The 21,069-nt window shown below is 35.8% G+C and overlaps 2 protein-coding genes and 1 long non-coding RNA gene across 3 annotated transcripts; 2 read left to right on the top strand and 1 right to left on the bottom strand.

Annotated features, from left to right (window-relative positions):
• Window positions 1-16,084: 16,084 nt before the first annotated feature.
• On the top strand, window positions 16,085-17,448 carry LOC144431183 (ATP-dependent DNA helicase PIF1-like). Its single transcript, XM_078119003.1, has 2 exons — window positions 16,085-17,378; window positions 17,426-17,448. The coding sequence occupies exons 1-2, from the start codon at window positions 16,085-16,087 to the stop codon at window positions 17,446-17,448; spliced, it is 1,317 nt and encodes a 438-aa protein (XP_077975129.1).
• An 81-nt stretch (window positions 17,449-17,529) lies between these two features.
• On the top strand, window positions 17,530-18,516 carry LOC120333084 (uncharacterized). Its single transcript, XR_013479858.1, has 2 exons — window positions 17,530-17,801; window positions 18,139-18,516. It is a non-coding gene; the product is annotated as an uncharacterized LOC120333084 (long non-coding RNA).
• Window positions 18,517-18,901: 385 nt separating this feature from the next.
• On the bottom strand, window positions 18,902-20,381 carry LOC120326476 (uncharacterized). The gene is made up of 4 exons (XM_039392779.2): window positions 20,268-20,381; window positions 19,357-19,431; window positions 19,214-19,273; window positions 18,902-19,116 (listed from the first exon to the last, which is right to left on the bottom strand). The coding sequence occupies exons 1-4, from the start codon at window positions 20,269-20,271 to the stop codon at window positions 18,902-18,904; spliced, it is 354 nt and encodes a 117-aa protein (XP_039248713.2). The 5' UTR covers window positions 20,272-20,381.
• Between the last annotated feature and the right edge of the window lie 688 nt (window positions 20,382-21,069).

Raw genomic sequence — 21,069 nt, forward strand, 5'->3', positions numbered from 1 at the left:
TGCTGTACTAGCTAGTATTTAATTTGGGAGTCAAATCCAATCCCACCCTATCAATAAAGATATTGTTCCAATCAAAGATTCATCAAAATAATTACAAGAAAATTTTCATCAACACCATATACATCTCTATTTAATTGAATTACGGCATTCTCAGCTGTTCATCGCCAAAACTCCTCAAATATTAGTTGTTTTTTGGCAAATGGACAATGGGATAATGCGCTCGTGTGTGAACGTAAACATTTTGTAAAACAGAATATTGTTGAGCATTTGAACATTAAAAATATAGTATCTACAGGTATGTAGTAGAGTTAAAAAGATAGTTGCATTTCGGATTTGTTTGCAATTTGGAATTTGTTTTATTAATTTGTTATATCCCCATTTTTAACGACTGTTATACTCTACGAACAAGATGCCGAAACGCGTATTACTTATCGATCTCGATCGGTAAGTATGTTGATAGGTATTGTCTGTTTGTTTGTTACTTATCGATCTTAAGATCGGTAAGTATGTTGATAGGTATTTGCCTGTTTGTTTGTTTGTCTGTCTGTTAGATGCACGTGATATCTCACGAACGCAAATCTGAATCTGCTCCAAATTTCACATGTGCATTCATCATAGCTCGGATCAAAAGCCTATTGATTTTCGATGAATTATGTCGTATAATTAGCGAGTTATTAGGTAATTGGTGATGGGACACACGGTGTCACTATGGAGTAAGAGCACTGTTTTTGAGGAGCTCATAACCTCCGATCGATAAGTCTTCGGTCTTCGACCAATATACTCGTTTGTTTGTTTGTCTGTTAGACACTTTCGTATGTTACGCGATATCTCACGAAAGCGAGGTTGAATCTGCTACAAATATTGCATGTGTATTCATCATATATCATACCAGGAGCCTAATAATTTTGGATAAATTGTGTCGTATAATTAGCGAGGTATTGAAAAATTAGTGATGGGACACGCGGTGTCGCTATTGAGTCGAAGCGAAGGGATCGAAACCGCAGTTTGTGTTTTGGGAGATTTACTAACTTTTGTCGCTGCGAACGATTGTGTGCGTAAAAATGCCCTGTCTGCGATGTGAAGCGTTTAGGTTACACGCCGCAGTCAGAACAAAATAAAAAAGATTTTCATTTTTTATCGAAACGTTGAATAAAAGATTTTGTCAAAATACCCAACTTCTCAAGTGCTCGTTTGGCTGCCGACTGACCAAGATTCTATCCTCTACGTGTGAACATAATGAGTATTCATTTGCACTTTTTTGATGCGACAACGACAGATATGCTTTATAACTGAAACTGACAGTGATGTATTGCAACTTATTCATACGTTTCCTGTTTTGTTATCTGCCTCCATTGCAATATGAGCAGATTTCAAACTTTCAGTTTTCGAACTTAAACATGAAATGTACATTGCCTATAAGTACTGCTAGAAATGAATTCTATGTAACAAGAATAAAACAAATCTGCGTAATGATTTATTTCAAAAATTTTGTACCGCCCATTTTGTTAACACAAATTATAAGCTAAGTCAATATAATATCAACATGTAAAAAATAAATGAAAAGTTTGAGTGTTTTACAAATATAATTACGATTAAATGAGTAAAACCAATGCATATTTCTTGTAATATTTTTAATTTTGTTCAGCATACCCAGTATTAAATCTCGGTGATACTAATTAATAAAAGCACATTGCATTATATCACAAAATTACAGAATTTTTTTTTTTTTCGTTTTTCTGGAATGTCGCGGAACATTTACAGATTCAAAAATAAAATAAACATATTATTATAAAGATAATATTTCTCCTACTCCATATAATCATCATATTTCACAAATCATACATATATAACTCAAAACCATAATCATGTTCTAACAATATTGAACATAATCGAAAGTTGCCAATGAAAATACCCAAACAAATATATCATATTTGATCGAACATTCAGTTTCAAATCTGCCTGTTTCTGATTATGAATGTAATGTTTATCGAAAACAAACGATGGTGTAATTTATAAAATATTCAAAGGCTATTTCTACACATCTTGAATTTTTAATGTTACATATTACTCAATATTAGTAGATCATTCGTCAGGAACATCTATTAATATCATACACAATTCTGGGAGAAATATTTGAATTCCAACAATTTCTCGACATTGTGCCCAATATTTACAATCAATTAAGTTTTCCCTTCATATTTTTGACACCACCTATCCATCCGTAGATTTTTCTTAATTTCTCCCTCTTTTTAAAATACGTCCAATTGATTTTTCTTAAACATAAAAATAATATTTGTTAATCTATGAAGAATACAAGTAAATTGATCGAATAAAATCTCGAAAACCATATTCATATTTCTTCGATGTTTCAAAATTTATATTTGGTCCTGTAAAATTTATTTAAATCATTTATTTCTGGAATCAAATTTGTACGTCTAGTTAATATACTAAAGTAAACATATCTCCCTGTATTGTATATTAGGCAACATTTGTGTGAGAAATGTAATTTAGAGTTTTGGTTCCAAAAATACCTTGACTGGACATTGTAAAAAAGCACTACATTGTAAATTCGTTAAATGTGACACACTTGTTGTAAATTTTCAATGCCGGCTCCTTGTTTATTTCAAAGTTTGACTTACTTATACGTTGAATTCGTGAAGGTTGGCTATCTTGATAAGTGTGTGCTGACAGATAACCATTGCTGAGGTGAATTAGTAGCTATATGAATAAAAAATAAATGAATTAAAGCGTATTTCTTTATGGACGTTCTAATGGAAAGGGTATAATCAAGACAACTGAGTACGCATACGGCTTGTTCAACATTTTAGCAAAGTATATGCGACATGATCAGGCATGAGACGATAAAAAAGGGTTAACACTTTGAGCTATTTCCACTTTTTTAGGTTTAAAATGGAGGCAATCTCAATTAACGCACATGCCTTAAGCTGAATAACAATAGCTGATGAAAAATCAATTATCCAAACATTTGAGTCTTATTTATTTTAGCATTTTGACTGTATCCCATTTTGTACTTAATGCTTTTTTAAAGTGAATTGACAAAATATTCTAAAAATGCTCTTTGAATTGTTATACATAGAACAAGCCAATATAGAATCAGAAATATTGATAAAATTGTTGCATTTACCAATTAAATATAGGATTGTGGCCTAGATACCACGTGACATTCAGATGGTGCAAACTATTGAGAAAATTCTCAAATTCTAGATCTGTTCCCTAAAATTTATTTATGAATCTTTCTCTAGCATGCAAATATTTAATCAAATTGATGTTTCCGGTTTGAAAGTGTATTAGCTTAAAAAGAAAATGATTCAACTGAGATTTTTCCTGCTTGTATTTCAAGATGGCTATCAACTCTATTCAACGGAGGGAGGGGGGGGGGGGCAATTTTACTGCTACGGTTCTGCTAATATTTATTCCTGGGAATTATTTTTATTCATCGTCGATTTTGATCATACAGGTCTTATCCAAGTATTCACGAAAATCCAAAAATTAAGCGTGGTTTAAATATCATTGCATATACCTGAGTTTATTTACACTCTTCAACTAACAATACATTATTTGAAGCAAATAATCCATAATCCTGCATTTTTTCACGGTAATCATCATTTCAGTTAAAATTTTGACTCAGTTGAATGAATTTAAAAGTATCAGTAAAGGTTGCAATATCAAAGTACACCCGCCTCAAATAGTAACATTTTCAGTTATTTTCTTTGCCCCTAATTTGCGTCTAATAAAGGGTTAAATTAATTCATCATTTGTGCTAATATTTTTTCATGACATTTATCAACAAAAAAAACATCATCTACTCCTACCGTTACCACGGTTGCTCATAAATTGAAAATTCGTCTCGCTTGACGCATGCGATATATTGACACCCTATTTATTGCTGCATAACAAGCTTCAAAATACCAATTGCGAACTTACTTCGAAATACCCAATATATGCCAACTCGGAAAGTAAATCTCCTCGCACTTCGCGATTTTCAAAAATTGATAATTCCAGCCTAATCAATATAATGGATAACGTAGTTTTTGTCATGTTTTCGAGAAAACTGATAACCGTCGGTAGTTTGGATTAAGTAGTGGATGTCCTGCAATCGTTTTTAATAACAAAATAACAATGAAATGTTTAAAAGCAATAAAACTTTAAAATTTTTAACAACAACATTCCAATTTCTTACTTTTACGCTGGAATTAGTGGATCCTTTTGCAAAAGCATTCAGCTTAGCAGTTGATAGATTGCAGTCGAGAAACTGCACAATTTCGGCTTTAGTAGTTGAGGCAACTTGAGCAAATTTGTGAAATGCTTCAGACTCCATTGTCTTGTTTGTTCAACACAGGAAATGGATCTGCAAATTCAACATAAAACTATTAACTTTGAATTAAAAACACCATACACCAGAACTGGATAAATCATTAAACAAAAATAGCACGAGCAAACGGAAAAAGGGCAATGCGGAAATTTCCATAATTAAATTTACAATGCGCCTCACAACTTAATTAAACAATTCGTGTTCCAGACACCTGAAGATTTAATATTGGTTAAAAAACTTTTTACTTATTTTTCGTTCTCAAATATATCACTTCAAATCTTTCCATAAATTTTCGTAGTCATAGGAACTATTTCCAAAACATATCATGATTATTGATCATAATTTGGTCTCAATTAGTAATGAATAAGAAACAGCTTCTTTAATACCAGCTAGTACACTAGTTTAATTGATATAATATCGTTTCTTTATTGGACTTTAATGCTAAGGACCTCTGGAACTGTAAACGGCATGGTCCGACCTTGAACAAGACAGAATAAGCTTTTGAAAACTAGAAACCATCATTACCGTAACATCCACTATGTACGTATACTGTTAATATCAAAGTGAAAATGACATAAAAAAAGAGATAGGTGCAGTCGGTAAGTTAGAAATAAGCTTAACACTATTCTGCTGATTGTAAAATCGAGTGGGGTACGGCTAGCGTTTCCTGGTATGGGTAATTCGCCATTGGGAATGTTGAACTTCAAGGAATACCGATCGTCAGTTCTCTCAAGAGAGCGTGGCCCGCGGATGGGCTTCTTCGAGTGGGATTTTCTCCGGATTTGGACATACAACTAGCAAGTGTTTACTTTTCATTTTTTGGATATATTCAAACAGGACTCGAAATTTACTTAAATAATTAAGGTAAAACGTTATTGCTAATAGGCATAAAATGCCATTATCTCAGCCTCCTAACAGTGATTGCGTCGAAGTCAATGGTTTGGGAGCAAGCAAAGGGGGTTGACATTTCTTCAAAGAGGAAGGCAAAAGACCCTATTGACTCTGAGATTTCATGTAAAAAAAACTAAATGATATGACATCAGGGGCCCCATTCACAAAGCTTCGTTACCGTCTAACGTGTTAGTTAAGCGCCGACTCTCTCGTAAAAAGCAAAAATGGTATTCACAGAGCTTCGTAAATATTCGAGAGAAGTTATTCGAGAGAATTTTTTTGGCGCCAAATGAGACGTCTCGTAAAGTGCCTTCTTCTCTCATTTTACCGAGAAATGGTATTCAGCAAACTTCTTTAACTCGCTGAAGAGCTCGCTAGCAAACGAGAACAATCTTCGCCTCGTTAACAGTTCGTATTGCTCTCGGCAGTGATTCAAGTTAAAATAGTGTCGTTTAGACGTTAGCATACTTTGTAAAAATTGGCATAGTATCAAAAGGCCTTACTCGGGTAAGCGTGTATGTAGTCTAGTGTCGGTAACTTAGCTGTGGGATATCTGCCGCATTTACAGAGTAAACTAGGGTTGAGATTCAGAGATTGTTAAATTCATTGTTTTTATTGTTTTTGTTTATTCTAGCGTTATTATAAACACAGATTCAAAAATGGCTGCTTATATTGAAGCTTGCAGAAGAAAAGCCCCAACAATCTCTCCATATCGTATAAGAAAGAAAAATCCGCTAGATGCAGGTGAAAGGACCTTAATAGAGGACTATAGACTCAATAAAAAATTAATAACAGAGTTGTGCCAACTATTACATCCAAAACTGGCACCCTTTACGAGGCGTTCACGTGCACTGTCGGTGGAGGAGCAGGTCCTAATAAGCCTGAAGTTACTAGGCTCCGGAAGCTTCCAGTCTAGTGCAAAGGATATTATTAACGTCTCCCAGCCAACTGCTAGTAGAGTTTTTTCTAGATTTCTTAATGCCCTAGGTGAGCTTGCAAATGATTTTATACATATGCCAGAGGATCCATTTGAAACCAAAATGAACTTCTATAATATAAGCAAGTTTCCAAATGTTATTGGTGCTATCGACGGGACCCATGTGCCCATTATTGCTCCTGCTGCCAACGAACATCTTTACATTTGTCGAAAGAATTTTCATTCCTTGAATGTACAGGTGAGCATGCTTATATTTCAATAATGTTTCATTGTTTTCTGTGGGCGAGATCTTTAGAATCACTAATGTTATTCAACTCTTCCTTTATAAAACTGCTTTTACATTTTATTTATTTCATCTTGTCTCAATTGCAGGCAATCTGCGATGAAAATATGATCTTCACAGACATTGTGGTCAAATGGCCTGGCTCGAGTCATGATTCGTTCATATTACAACAATTCAACATATATGACAAATTCGAAAGTGGCCAATTTGGTAACAGCTTGCTGCTTGGGGACAGTGGATATCCATTAAAAAATGGTTGATGACACCAATATCAAATCCCAATGGGACAGCCGCTGAAAGATATAATATTGCACACAAAAAGACAAGAGTGATTATCGAAAAGTAAGTTTATTCATAAATTAATATTATGCCTTTTATAGCAGATAGCAAATAAACAAATCTTAATGACCATACTTACTCCCAAGTATTTCCAACCAAACAGCTAGACAGAAAATTTACACAATGTACACAATAAAATATTATGTTGCATTTCAAAATTGTATGTTAAATGCCGCATCAGAGATAAATGACTGCATTTTGTTTCAGAGCATTTGGAGTGTTGAAGCAAAGGTGGCGTATTCTTGATCATACCGGGGGCAAATTGTGCTATACACCATTGAAAGTTGCGAAAATTATAGTATGCTGTGTTATTCTACACAATATGTGCAGGAGAAATAATGTTCCTCTGCCTTCCAATGGGAGAATTTACCCTGTACCAGACACAGATGACACTGCAGCACAAGATGATTTCGAACCCACTGCAGAGTCCGTGCGTTCGGCCATAGTTTCAAGTTTTAGTTAGTGTATCGTCAAAATTTTTGTGTGCTTGCAGTAAGGGTGTTGTCAAAAACTTAATACACATGAAATTGGTGACAAGCGTGACGTCACCACAGATTACCTCATACCCTTGCGACATGTGTCATGTACATTTCAGATCGAGTCGATTTGAATATGGCCACTCTCAGCTTGGTTGGGGCTGTTTGTGTCACAATATCAAATTTGAATATTTGGAACACTTCGTCATTCAATGATTGTGACATAAGCAGCCCCAACCAAGCCCTTAACTGAGCTGGGAGTGACCATATTAATATTGACACATCTTTCTGAAATGTTTGATAGACTTGTCGCAAGGGGATGGCGGAATCAATGATGACGTCACGCTATTCGCCAATTTCCAGGTTGTATCAAGTTTTTGACAACTCCCTGGCAGCGAGTCATAATCCCCCTATACATGTTGAAAAAGTAACGTGAAATTAAGTCTTCAAATTTCTTTAAGAAAATAAATGAGTCTCAATTTTGCGTTCCTTTTTCAATTTTTAAGTACCGGTATTAAATTTTGCGTTGGAGAGTATACAAAATATGAAAACTCAAAATCGTTTACTTATAAATAACACACTTTAATTTTAAAAGCTGCTGAACATAAATTTTTTAAAAAGTAACACTTGGGCTTGACCATGTCATTCATCATCTTCCGGAATTTCTTGCAAGTCACTAGATTCAGATATTTCAATGGAGTTTTTTATTCAACTTAATTTTTACACCCACAGTTTGATGTTGAGAAATAAAGATCTTTGGCCTGTCCTGTTTCATGGGAAGGGCTCATTTTAAAATTCCGGCTAGGTCTTATTTTTGGGAAAACACATAAATAAGAAACCCAAAAATAAGACCTAGCCGGAATTTTAAAATGAGCCCTTCCCATGAAACAGGACAGGCCAAAGATCTTTATTTCTCAACATCAAACTGTGGGTGTAAAAATTAAGTTGAATAAAAAACTCCATTGAGATATCTGAATCTAGTGACTTGCAAGAAGCAAGAAATTCCGGAAGATGATGACATGGTCAAGCCCTAGTGTTACTTTTTGAAAAATTTATGTTCAGCAGCTTTCAAAATTAATTATGTCAACATCTACGCCAGAGCTGTATTTTATCATTTTGTTGCTATGTTTTATTGCAATAAAGAAACCACTTTGAATAATAGTCTAGTCTCACATATCTCGAAAGTGATACTGTCAGTTTCGTATTGCTTGCTATAGGAGGGTCTCTCCCACTGTTGTGCTCCATCAAAATATTCGAATGCGATTTAATGTTTGGCAGACTGACTGATGCACGATTATGGTAGGAGCAATAAGCCAGCACATTTCTTATCGCCTACTCATTTCGTGGGAATTTCCAAGTAACAATATGTATTTAATTCAACAGAGAGAACCAAATGTAGTTTGACAGTATTAATCAAGTTTTTTGGCAGCCTGCCCACTTATGGATCACCCCATATACAAGGTACAGGTACTACAATTTTGAGTCACTATATTTTTGAGTCACAATATTTTTCAGCAATTTTTGCCAGACTTTTTTCCATTTTCTTGTGAGAGTCTACCAAACTATGCAGTAGTTCTTTTATTGGACACGTAGTGGACATAACGATCGTTTCAATATTATGTTGTTGTTGTTCTTGTTCTTGTTCTTGTTGTTCTTGTTCTTGTTCTTTGACACGTTTTTAAAAAGTCGCTTTTCTCTTCGAATACTGGACCAATTGCTTTGAAATTTTCAGTGGTTGAAGATAAAATTTTTCTCCAGAAGGCTATTACTTTTATTTATTTTAAAATTTCCTGTGGAATTCGAGAGATTCGTTTTTTGTGTTCAAAGAAGTGATCAGAATAAAAAATAGTGACACCTTGTGGCGATTGTGCGAAGGCATATCAACTGAGAAGCGATCGTAATTCTTGCTCCGCTAAGAGTTGTTTATGGGGAATCGAGATGTTTGGGGTTACCGGTACCCGCAATGCAGCAATGCAACGGTTTGCGATAACTTCTTAGCTAGTTGACTATTACTACAGCTTCGCTTGGTGACCATATATTTGTTGACTGCGGTATTTACTGTTATCAGTTGGTATTTCAAATTATTTCTCAATAAACTCGAAAGGTTTTTGAGGTTAAGTTAAACTACCGGTACCGGTACTGTTTCGCTCGGTGTTCAATCAATCAATCAATGTTCGTTTGCGATAACTTCTTAGCTAGTTGACTATTACTACAGCTTCGCTTGGTGACCATATATTTGTTGACTGCGGTATTTACTGTTATCAATTGGTATTTCAAATTATTTCTCAATAAACTCGAAAGGTTTTTGAGGTTAAGTTAAACTACCGGTACCGGTACTGGTCCCGTGTTAAGCGAAAGTGATACCGGTACCGGTACGATAGCTGGGAAAGCTATGACAGCCCCTGTGGCCTGTACGGCACGTACCGGTACCGGTACCGTTTACAGGTTTACGTACCGTCTTACCGGTACCGTAGTCCGTTACGGTACCGTACGTACCGGTACAGCTGTACAGATACGATATCGGTAGACTAGTACAGTATTACTGTACTAGTTGCATTAATTTGTTTAGAGTGTGTGCCTGCATTGAAATTAAGTTTTTGTAATGAGCCAGCATGTCTGCACAGCTGCTATGCCTTTCTAATTTTTCGCTGTTTCAGACTTTACAAAAAGGATAAGATTTACATAATTATCCCGATGGAGAGGAAGGCCTATAGAACGGCTTAACCATATTGCAAACCACAGCCTCTTGTCTGGTTACCGGTAAGGTACCAGTCCAAGTCTGGTATGGCTGTATGGGATTAGTTAGTTATTTGTTTTCGGAAGCATGGATTTGATTAGTTTAAGTGGCCAGCATATCACTCATCTTTTTGCTTTTTTGTTACAGTTCTGCTGTAAACAACATAAATATGCCAAGAAAGAAGCATTATAACCTTTCCAATAGTGTTCAACATGTTCTGAAATATGGTGGCCGAGGTCTTACCAATACAAAGAATATTTGCTGGGTTAACAGTGTGTTACAAATATTGGTTCGGCTTCCACTTCATGTACAACATGATTTTCGCTTGTGCTCAATAACACAAGTATGTAATTTCTGCAAGCTGATATCTCTAAGACGCAGAATGCTATATTCACCAGCTAAAGCAACAAGACGTATTTCAGCATATGAATTTTCTCTGTTTGTTCACGATTTCCATGCTAGGCCATTTGAAATGTTTGATGCTGCTGAATTTCTGAGCATGATTTTATCTAAGATTACAGATGACCAAATTAGGTACCATAATGAAGTTGCTAATACCCTCCGTTCTATGTGCCTTTTCTCAGCATCCCTTTTTGAACGGTGTTGCTGTGGTGAATATTCTCGTATCCTCAGTGCAATGACATTTAACATTTTCAATTTCAATCAGGGAGAAAATTTCCAAGACATTTTAAACCATCAAGAAGAAATATGTCACAAATGCAATTCTCTCAAATGTGTTAATTATTCATATAGAACATTGCCTTCTGTTTTATTTATTGCAATTTGCAGAGTTGATCATGAGCATAAAAAAAATGTTAATACGCTGCGGTATTTTTCTAATCTCGAATTAGAAGGAAACAAATATAAACTTCTTGGTGTTGTATCTCACGAAGGATCGACTATTCAGTCTGGTCATTATGTTTCATACTGTTTATCTGGAAATGAGTTCTTCAAATACTGTGATTCGGTTGTAACCTGGTCTGGCACAGAAAATGTAGAATGTCGGTCAGATGCATGTACACTGTGTTTTGTGAAAACTGATGTGCTATTGGATCCATTGATTTATGATACACCTCCAACATCACAAATTCATGATTACTTGGTATCAAACACATACTCCCTTTCAGACTGTTCATTTGCTGCTTCGCAACAGTGCCTTTCTGGAGAGTATGCCGAAAATGTGGCAAGCAACTCAAATCAAGGGAAATATTTCAAGATGTTTGATGCTCCTGAGAAGTCACTGACAGACGTTTCCTCAGACCATTCCTTTGACTCTTCTCTGCTACCTGTTGATGAGAATAGTGGATGTGCGACAAACAATTCAGACAACAATATAACGACTGTAGAAATTTTATTTCAAACATGTGACACTATGAAAAGACATCGACGTCAACACAATATTCAAAAAGCTGGAACAATTAAAACAAAAAAGGCATTGTATTATCAGAAAAATGCTGGAACTATTAGAAAAAAGCAAGCAATCTATGATGCTAATAATGCTGGGACCATTAGAAAAAAACGAACGTTGTATAATGTGGTCAATGCTGGTGCCATTAGAAAAAAGCAAGCAATCTATGATGCTAATAATGCTAGGACCATTAAAAAAAAACAAGCGTTGTATAATATGATCAATGCTGGTGCCATTAGAAAAAAGCAAGCATTGTATAATGTGGTCAATGCTGGTGCCATTAGAAAAAAGCAAGCATTGTATAATGTGGTCAATGCTGGTGCCATTAGAAAAAAGCAAGCAATTTATGATGCTAATAATGCTGGGACCATTAAAAAAAAACAAGCGTTGTATAATGTGGTCAATGCTGGTGCCATTAGAAAAAAGCAAGCAATCTATGATGCTAATAATGCTAGGACCATTAAAAAAAAACAAGCGTTGTATAATATGATCAATGCTGGGACTATTAGAAAAAAACAAGCAATCTATGATGCTAATAATGCTAGGACCATTAAAAAAAACAAGCATTGTATAATGTGGTCAATGCTGGTGCCATTAGAAAAAAGCAAGCATTGTATAATGTGGTCAATGCTGGTGCCATTAGAAAAAAGCAAGCAATCTATGATGCTAATAATGCTGGGACCATTAAAAAAAAACAAGCGTTGTATAATGTGGTCAATGCTGGTGCCATTAGAAAAAAGCAAGCAATCTATGATGCTAATAATGCTGGGACCATTAGAAAAAAACAAGCCTTGTATAATATGATCAATGCTGGGACTATTAGAAAAAAACAAGCATTGTACAATGACATTAATGTTGCTACAATCAGACAAAAACAAACGAAATATAATCACAGGAATGCTCTCACAATTAGGAAAAAAAGAATAGAATATTATCGTCAAAAGAAATGGCCACAGAAACAGATGTTTTACAATTTTGCCAAGCTTGATAACCTATGTTTCATCCAGGAGAAGTATCGCTATGTGAACGCAAGAAATCTCAACCTACATAGACAAACACTTCGTTCATTACCTTACACAAACTTGGAATTTAGGAGAAGGGTATTGTACACCCACAAACATTTAAAACTAATTCATCTCAAACAAAGAAAGTTTACTTCTGACTTCAATTCTGGACAAAAACAGTATCAACTTGCTAAAGTCGTTAATAAATCCTATTTGGCAGCTTTTCAGCATGCCCGTCAAGCATTGCTACAAGGACCAGTATACGTTTGTGTTTGTTGTGCACGGCTACTTTTCAAAAAGGCTGTAAAACAAGTTAATATGGTCCGCTTCAAGAACCTTGAAAAAGTGGACCAATGTCTTTCCAGCATGGAATCCTTTGATGGAGTTGAATGGATATGTTCATATTGTGTAACATATTTAAACAAGGGCAAAATGCCGCCAATGGCTATTGCTAATTCATTGTCTCTAGATGCCATACCTGACGAGTTATCTTGTTTGTCAACAATTGATGAGCATTTGCTGAAATTGCAAATTCTTTTTGCAAAAATAGGAAACCTTGTGATGGGACAAAAAAGGATTAAAGGTCCTGTAATTAATGTGCCTTCAGAGGTTCAAAAAACAGTGTCGGTACTTCCCAGATGTGTCAATGACAATCATTTTCACCCGATTCAGTTGAAAAGAAGGTTAAAATACACTGGATATTATAAGTTCCGCATGTCCAATATATACAATGTTTTAAAGGGTCTTACATGGCTCAAAGTACACAATGATCTCTATAGAAAAATTGAGCTTAATGGTAACATTAACGTTCATGAAATAGACCCTTTTGCACACAATGATAATATTGATTCTCCTGGTTCTGAAATTGTAGAAATGAATGAAAATTATATTCGGGGTTCCAATCCTGTTCCAATTGGAAATAGATTGCTAAACAATTCTGCCTCAGCCAGCCGTGTACAATTAGTTATTGAAGACCCAGTGGATGTATGCAAATCAGAATCACCAGTTACATCAGGTGATGAAATGGAGGTGCAAGGTGGGTGTGTCTTAGACAGTTGCATGCAACCTGTGAATGGGCCTTTGGCTGCTGCGGACACAGTCATCCACAGAATGGCGGATTCTTTACACAGCACTATTATAATTGCACCTGCCGAGGCGAATGCGCCTACAAATTTTTTTGATCCCATAAGTAAGACACAAGAAGAAGAGAGCTTTCCGAAGTTTTTTCCTTTCGGGTGTGGAGGTTATCACTCAGCAAGAGAGATGCCATGCTCTTTCACGAACTATATAAATTGCAGATTAAGAAATGTGGATGGAAGGTTTCGGGATTTGACCTACCTTTTTTGGTGCCAATATGTGAAAGAAATTCTTCAGATTCGTGGGGTACAATCTGTTTATTTGCGGCAGATGCTCACCAGAGGTGTTTATACAAAACAGCATATTCATGAAAAAGGTGGTTTGGAAAACCTTATTAATTCCGATGCTGCATTCAATGCATACAAAACTATCAGAGGTACTCCTGCATATTGGCAGAACAAGAAAAAGGATGTTTTTGCAATGGTCAGACAATTAGGGAAACCTCATATATTTTTCACTCTTAGTGCAGCCGAAACAAGGTGGTCAGAGCTTTGGCAAATATTACATCGTGCAAAGTTCAAAAAAGATCTGTCTGAAGAATCTGCCCTCGGTTTATCATATACGGAAAAAATGAAACTCATACAAGATGACCCAGTTACCACAGCTTTGTATTTTCATCATCGTGTTACAGAGGTCCTCAAGTTTGTCAAATCGCCATGTAAACCATTGCTTTGCGCAGTTAAAGACCATTTTTATCGAGTTGAATTTCAGGCAAGAGGCTCGCCACATGTCCATGGCTTAATATGGTTAGACATCGGCAATAACGATAATGATACCATTGTCCAATACACAGAGAAGATTATCAGTTGCTCTATTCCTGATGCACAAAATGATCCTGAACTATACAAGCTCGTCACTGCACTACAAGTACATCATCACACATCTACCTGTTTGAAAGGCAATAATGCCGGTACTTGTAGATTTTTCTATCCAAGATTACCTTTGCCACAAACAATGCTTTTATCAGGCATACCCGATTCCACCTCCGATGCAGATATCAGAAAATTCAGAAGAATTAGGAATAAACTCCAGGAAAAGCTGTGTGACCTACTACAAAATTCTAATGATACTGAAGTTTCATTTACAGATTTTTTAAAATTATGTGACGTTGACGAAGAAACGTATATAAATGCCATAAAAACATCTATTAAAGGCGAAGCAGCAATTTTTTTAGATAGAAAGACATCAGAGGCTTTTGTTAATAATTATAATCCGAATATTCTCAGGCTACATCAAGCTAACATGGATATTCAATTTATTGTTGATGAGTATGCTTGTGCTAATTACGTATTATCTTATATAAATAAGAATGAAAGTGGTATGTCAAAACTACTGAACGAACTGAATGAAGAAGCCAAAACTTCCGGAAGCACAATGAAGGAGCGTTTGCGATCTTTAGGCAATTGTTGGACACATCACAGAGAGGTGTCAGCACAAGAAGCTGCGTATCGCGCTCTGAGCATCCCTTTGGCAGCTTCATCAAGGATAACTAAATTCATTCCCACGTCTCCGATGCAGAAAAGGTATGCTTGTTTAAAGCAAAACTGGTCTGAACTTCCTGAAACTGAAAATGTATTGAAAAATGGTGTCATTGAATACTACATATGTCGGCCAATTGAATTGGAAAATACCTCGCTTGCAGAATTTGTTGCCAATTATGATATTATGCCTGGTACAATATCTGGTGACATCACAGAAACAGAAGAAGGCGAAAATTTTAACCACAATTCAAACAATCGTGCTAAACAACGTTCAAATATTTTGCAGATGAAAGAAAACATGGGATGCCTCAGAAAACGTAGGAAGGAAGCAGTTTTGAAGTACTTTCGCCATTACAAGACTGCTGCTGAAGAATCCTTTGCACTTTGTATCCTTTTTGTTCCTTGGCGAAATGAGTCTGTTGATTTGGGCAATACCAACATGCTTTGTGACAAGAGAAAAACGACCATTTTGCAGCAGTTGCGTCATTTCGAAGAAAATGCTTCGTTCGAACATCTCGTGAATAACATTTTGAATGAACTACCGGAGGATCAACTTGAGGAACATTTTGAATATGAAGAGACAACAGATGAGAAAGATATCAACAATCACATATCAACTCGACTGATGTCTGCACCTCGAATTCTTCATGCAAAGGAAGACATTTTGATTTCTTTGCGTAAATTAAATATTTTACAAAGAGAGTTTTTCGATGATGTTCTTGCACATTTAAAAACTCCGGAAAATGAGAGAAAATCGAAGTATGTTTTTCTTTCTGGTGGCGCAGGGACAGGAAAATCATTCGCTCTTCAAGTGCTTACACAGGCTATCGATTATACTCTTATGCAGAGGGCAAATGTGGATCCGGAAGAAATCAGGTGGCTTGTGGTTGCACCTACTGGTTGTGCAGCTTAATGTTAACGGCTCAACTATACATTCAGCCTTTGGCATCCCAATGTTAGGAAGTACCAGGTCATATTGCAAACTTTCAAATGATAAATTGAACAGCTATATGCGAAAATATTTCTATTTACAAGTCTTGTTCATCGACGAAATTAGCATGGTTGGTGCTACATTGTTCTCATGGATTGACCAGCGACTGCGAGAAATAAAAAAAAGTAATATTCCGTTTGGGAACGTTTCAGTTATAGTTATAGGTGACTTATTTCAACTTCCACCTGTAATGGATTCATGGATTTTCTGTACTCCAACTATTCATGGAGAAGCAGGTTGCTTGTCTACTAGTATATGGTCGAAATTTTCCCTGATCGAATTGACGGATATATTAAGGCAAAAAAATGATCTTGAATTTTGCCAGATTTGCAACAGAGTGAGAGAAGGAAAGCAAACTCAAAATGACATTGACTTCTTTAACAAGAAACTTCACACAGTATGTCAGCAGGAAGATACTATTTGTACACTGCTTTTTAAAGAAAATGCATTTGTCGATCAGTATAATGCCCAAAAATTAGCATCACTTGATAGTGAAGTTGTAGAGTTTTTTTCAGTTGATGTTTCAGCAGATACTATGGAGAAGTGTGACATACCTTCTTCCTTGCCTCTTTCTAGAACAGCAGGTCTTTCCAGATGTCTTCAACTAAAGGTTGGTTGTCCAGTTATGGTCACATGCAATGTTGATACCAAATGTGGTCTTACAAACGGAGTACGGGGAGTCGTGCAACATTTAGAAAATACTAACAGTATGGTCGTGTGGGTAAAATTTGATGATCCAGCTGTCGGAAATACTATTCGAAATAAAACCCGTTTGCAGAGGCCAGACAACTTCTCTGTGCCTATTGTGCATTTGAAATGCAATTTTTTATACAAGAAAAAAACTGTAAGTCGTCGACAAATACCATTACGTTTGTGTTTTGCTTTGACAGTTCATAAAGCGCAGGGGCAGACACTTGATGGGGCAATCATATCGATGGATGGTAAGAGACGCACAGTTGAAAATGGTCTTTTTTATGTTGCGATAACCAGAATAAGATCAAGCAATCATTTGCACTTAAAGAATTTCAACGAAAGTTACATCAGAATCAGTGCACAAGTGTCACAAGAAATGAAAAGACTTCGGAGCAAACTATATGATTATTGTGAAACACCATTACGAATAAAGACACACAAAAAAGAAATTTCAATTTCATACTTGAATATCTCATCTCTTAGAAAACACATTAATGATTTGAAATCTGACTTCAATTTATTAGATTCAACAGTTCTATGCATTGCAGAAACCTGGCTTAGGCCATCGGATTCTGGTCCAAATTACTACTTGGAAAATTTCAACATCTTAGAAAGACTTGATGGACTTATTCAGACAAATGGAAAAGGATTGCTTCTTTATTCAAAAAGTAATATCAGATATTCAATATACAACTCTGGAAATGACGCAATTCAGTGGATCATGGCCAATATAGATGATCTAATTTGCTGTTTCGTATATTTCCCACCAGGAACTGCTTTGTATATGATGTCTGATTCGTTCTTATCATGGTTCAATTCTCAAACAGTACCGGATTTAATCATTGGTGATTTCAACAAGTCAACTGCAGAAATGGAAGTGTTATCATCAAAATACTCCTTGCTGTGTTTGACAGAAAGCAAGACTACTAGAGGTTCAAGGGATATCGATCACATTTTCTGGAGGAAATCTGATCACATGTCAGTATCTGCACAAGTTTACAATGTGTTCTACTCTGATCATGATGCAGTTTCAGTGCGTGTGGAAAAAAGGGAAAACTCAATGCTTCTTTGCAATGTGGAACTACCAACAGGTAAGGATAATATGATCTCTGATACAGAAGTATTTTAAATGTGTTTTTTTCATATTGTTGAGGAAAATAAAATGACACTGTTGCAACGAGAAATATACTTTTGTCATCTCACACATAAAACCCAACCTTTATATGTGACAATCTCATCTAATAAATGTAAAGTATTATTTGGCAGTGAGAAATTTTTTTTTTATTTTTTTTTATCAAAATCAAACTATACCCCAGTTTGTCTTATGTATTGTGTACATTTTTTATGATGCTGTAATCTGTTCAGTTTTATCAAATATAATTTATTATTATTCACTTCATTTTAAAATCAATACATTGTTATTTGCAGATGTGATAATTTGATAGCTGCTGAGCGTGAAACCATTCCTACAATTGTGAGCTGATGTGAAGAACCCCACCACCAAACATTTAAGCTTGAAATTCTCATTAGAGTTAGCTCGTCAAGTGCAATATTTTTCATGTTATATGTGTGAGAGCTATTATTGACATATTCTAATAAGTGGGAGTGGAGAATGTACTAGCATTGTCAATGTCTGATACTTTTCATGGTTTGAATACAATGTCTTCAGTCTCATATTAAACTTTGAGTTATAACACCAATGGTCCTTACCAATGAACAACTTCATAAAACATGCTGTTTTCGTGAGTCCGGTTTTGAATGATTGAGTTCGTTTAAATTTATAGTGTAACATCAAAAACTGGCTGATGTAAGTATCGCTGGATTTATTTCAAAGACACTTATGACAGATGATTTTTCTGTGGGTAATCTGATCATATGTCAGCATCTGCACAAGTTTATAATGTCCTCTACTATTTTAATGAGTCAATGACGTAGGTATGTGCCAAATCATATCAAGTTTATTCACATGTTTACTCTTACTGCATTTGCAGTCAAATTAACTTATTTCATTTTTTTGTACGCTTGCACAGCTGCAATGTTTATGCTCATCTTTTAGCCTTTTTTCATTACAGTTCTGCGGTAAACAACATCAATATGCTAATAAAGAAGCATTACAATCTTTCCAATAGTGTTCAACATGTTATGAATTATGGTGGTCGCGGTTTCATCAATGCGAAAAATATTTGCCGGTTTAACAGCGTGATGCAATTATTGCAAATAGTTTTCGTGTCCATATATTTGAGCATTGCTCTCTTGTTTCTCTTTGGATTGTGACAATGTCACTCGCCTCGTCATCGCAGCGTCTTCTTTTTCTTTTGCTTCTTTTGCTGCTGACTGTAGACGATGCAGAATGGTCATGACAGGAAGTTTCACTTTCAATATATGAAGTGTATGGAAGCGCACCCCCTAGGAACAAATATTGGTTTTTTGCTATTATCAGAGAAAAAAAAAGGCAGGTTAAATTTCATTGTGTAATTAGGGCACAATATAAAATTATACATACCAGTGCCTTGGTCTTCATGTTCTGCAAACGCAAATGGTTGCGAAGATGCAATTATTGGACCTGTAAAATCAAAATAGGTATTGATAAGGGTTATATGTCGTTAGCAGCAATAGTGATTAACTGATTAAAGGTACATGACTTACTTGATGATCCTTCGTACGTGTCACCTGATTTGACTTGAGAAATTTGCATCGAAAGTGAGGATGTTTCAGCATGACCTAAGAAAATAAATCATATGCTCAATAATCATTGATATGCTACAATATTTTTTGTATAACGTATTTTTGAAATTTCAACATACAAAGCCAGTTTTCGATTGCTGCAGCACCTGGTATGCCCTCAACTGACTCATTTCCCATAAGGGCTATTATCCTGTAGTCCATCTCTGTAGGTGGTTTTGCAGTAATTGTACCTCCTCCAGTTTTTTTTAAATCTTTCCTGTACAAAGAGACCCTCTTTTTGGCATTCGACTCCATGTCGTACCACTTGTGTTCTATCTGGCTATCGGTTCTAATACTCCCTGTAATATTGACTGAATTCACCTATGAAGAAAATAGTAAATATATGATAAATGATAATAAATTTGATTAAAAGCTCTGCTATCCTGCAATTGCACTTTCAACGTATCAATAACTGTGATCTACATTAGCAACTTTTGGCATTTGTACACACCTTGTTCGAAATATCTCTCCATGCTGCTCTTTTGGTTTGTGTAGTAACACTCTGAGAGTAAGCCCCAAAACTTGTTCACGGTGTTGTGAAACCCCAGAAACTAGTGCCTCAATCTCATCAGGTGAAAAGCACGTTTGCCCTTTTCGTTTTCACTGACATAGTAATTACGGTATGGTACCTTATATACTAGTTACACTCGATAATCTGCAAGATGAAAATAACATTAAAGTTGAAGCGACCGCTCTTACTGCAATATATACCTACTCTGATGGAATCATATACTGTTTCACTGCAATACTTGAATACAGCTACACGGACTAACTCAAAGCTGCAATTAGGTATGGTACGGTACTAACATCAAAACGGTACTTTGGAAACTCACTCATTTTATTGTATTCATTCCATGTATCCGTCAGTCTAGATTACGGCGCTGCTATATGAACAAAACGCAGGCTGCAAAAAAGAAAGTAGCGATACACGCTCGACCCGATGGCGGCGATAACTGATACGGCTGAGTGACCAGTCAGTGAATTTTGTTCAACTGCGAACGAGCGTAAGATTTTGAGAGTATACATTAACCGTGCGTCAAGTGCTAACGAGGTCTTTGGTGAATCGCATTTAACGAGATTTCGCTATCACGATTCTGAGAGACACAGTTACGAGATCGTAAACCCGACTTTTTACGAAGTTTAGTGAATGGCGCCCCAGGAAAAGCCTCCGTTGAAATCAATAAATTTGTGGTGCTGAAAGGTATTGAAACAAACCTTCGCTTTTTTAAACCAAATCTTATTCATAGTAATATATTAGGGAAAATCGGGTCCTTTGTAGAAATTAAAGTATTACATACCGGAAACCTGAAAATTGAGTGCGCAAATGAAAAGCAAGTGAAAATTCTTTTAGAATTTGAACCCTTAGGAAACAGCAAAATATTCCAGTCGAAACAGAGTTATTTCAGTAAAACAATCTGGTTCGTGGGGTAATAAGTGACATCTGTGATGATTTGAGTAATCAAAAAACTCTTGAATCACTGTCTGGACAACAAGTTGTTTATGTCAGGCGCTTGCAGAAAACAAATAATAGACTGGCTAAGAGTAGATCCGTACTCTTGCAGTTTGATACCCATATTTTGCTTTCGTTAGTTAAAATAGCCATCTTAACTTTCGAACGATAATTTATAATCCTCC

The sequence above is a fragment of the Styela clava genome, chromosome 2 (genome assembly GCF_964204865.1).
Source record: "Styela clava chromosome 2, kaStyClav1.hap1.2, whole genome shotgun sequence".
NCBI classification, from domain to species: Eukaryota; Metazoa; Chordata; class Ascidiacea; order Stolidobranchia; family Styelidae; genus Styela; species Styela clava.

Bases quoted from the DNA above. Each gene is read 5' to 3' on its own strand.
- LOC144431183 (XM_078119003.1), top strand. From the start codon at position 16,085: ATGGTTGGTGCTACATTGTTCTCATGGATTGACCAGCGACTGCGAGAA. The intron at 17,379-17,425 runs GTAATATCAGAT...GACGCAATTCAG, and splicing joins ATTGCTTCTTTATTCAAAAA to TGGATCATGGCCAATATAGA.
- LOC120326476 (XM_039392779.2), bottom strand. The intron at 19,274-19,356 runs GTAAGTCATGTA...TTGATTTTACAG, and splicing joins CACGTACGAAGGATCATCAA to GTCCAATAATTGCATCTTCG. The intron at 19,117-19,213 runs GTATGTATAATT...ATTTGTTCCTAG, and splicing joins ACATGAAGACCAAGGCACTG to GGGGTGCGCTTCCATACACT.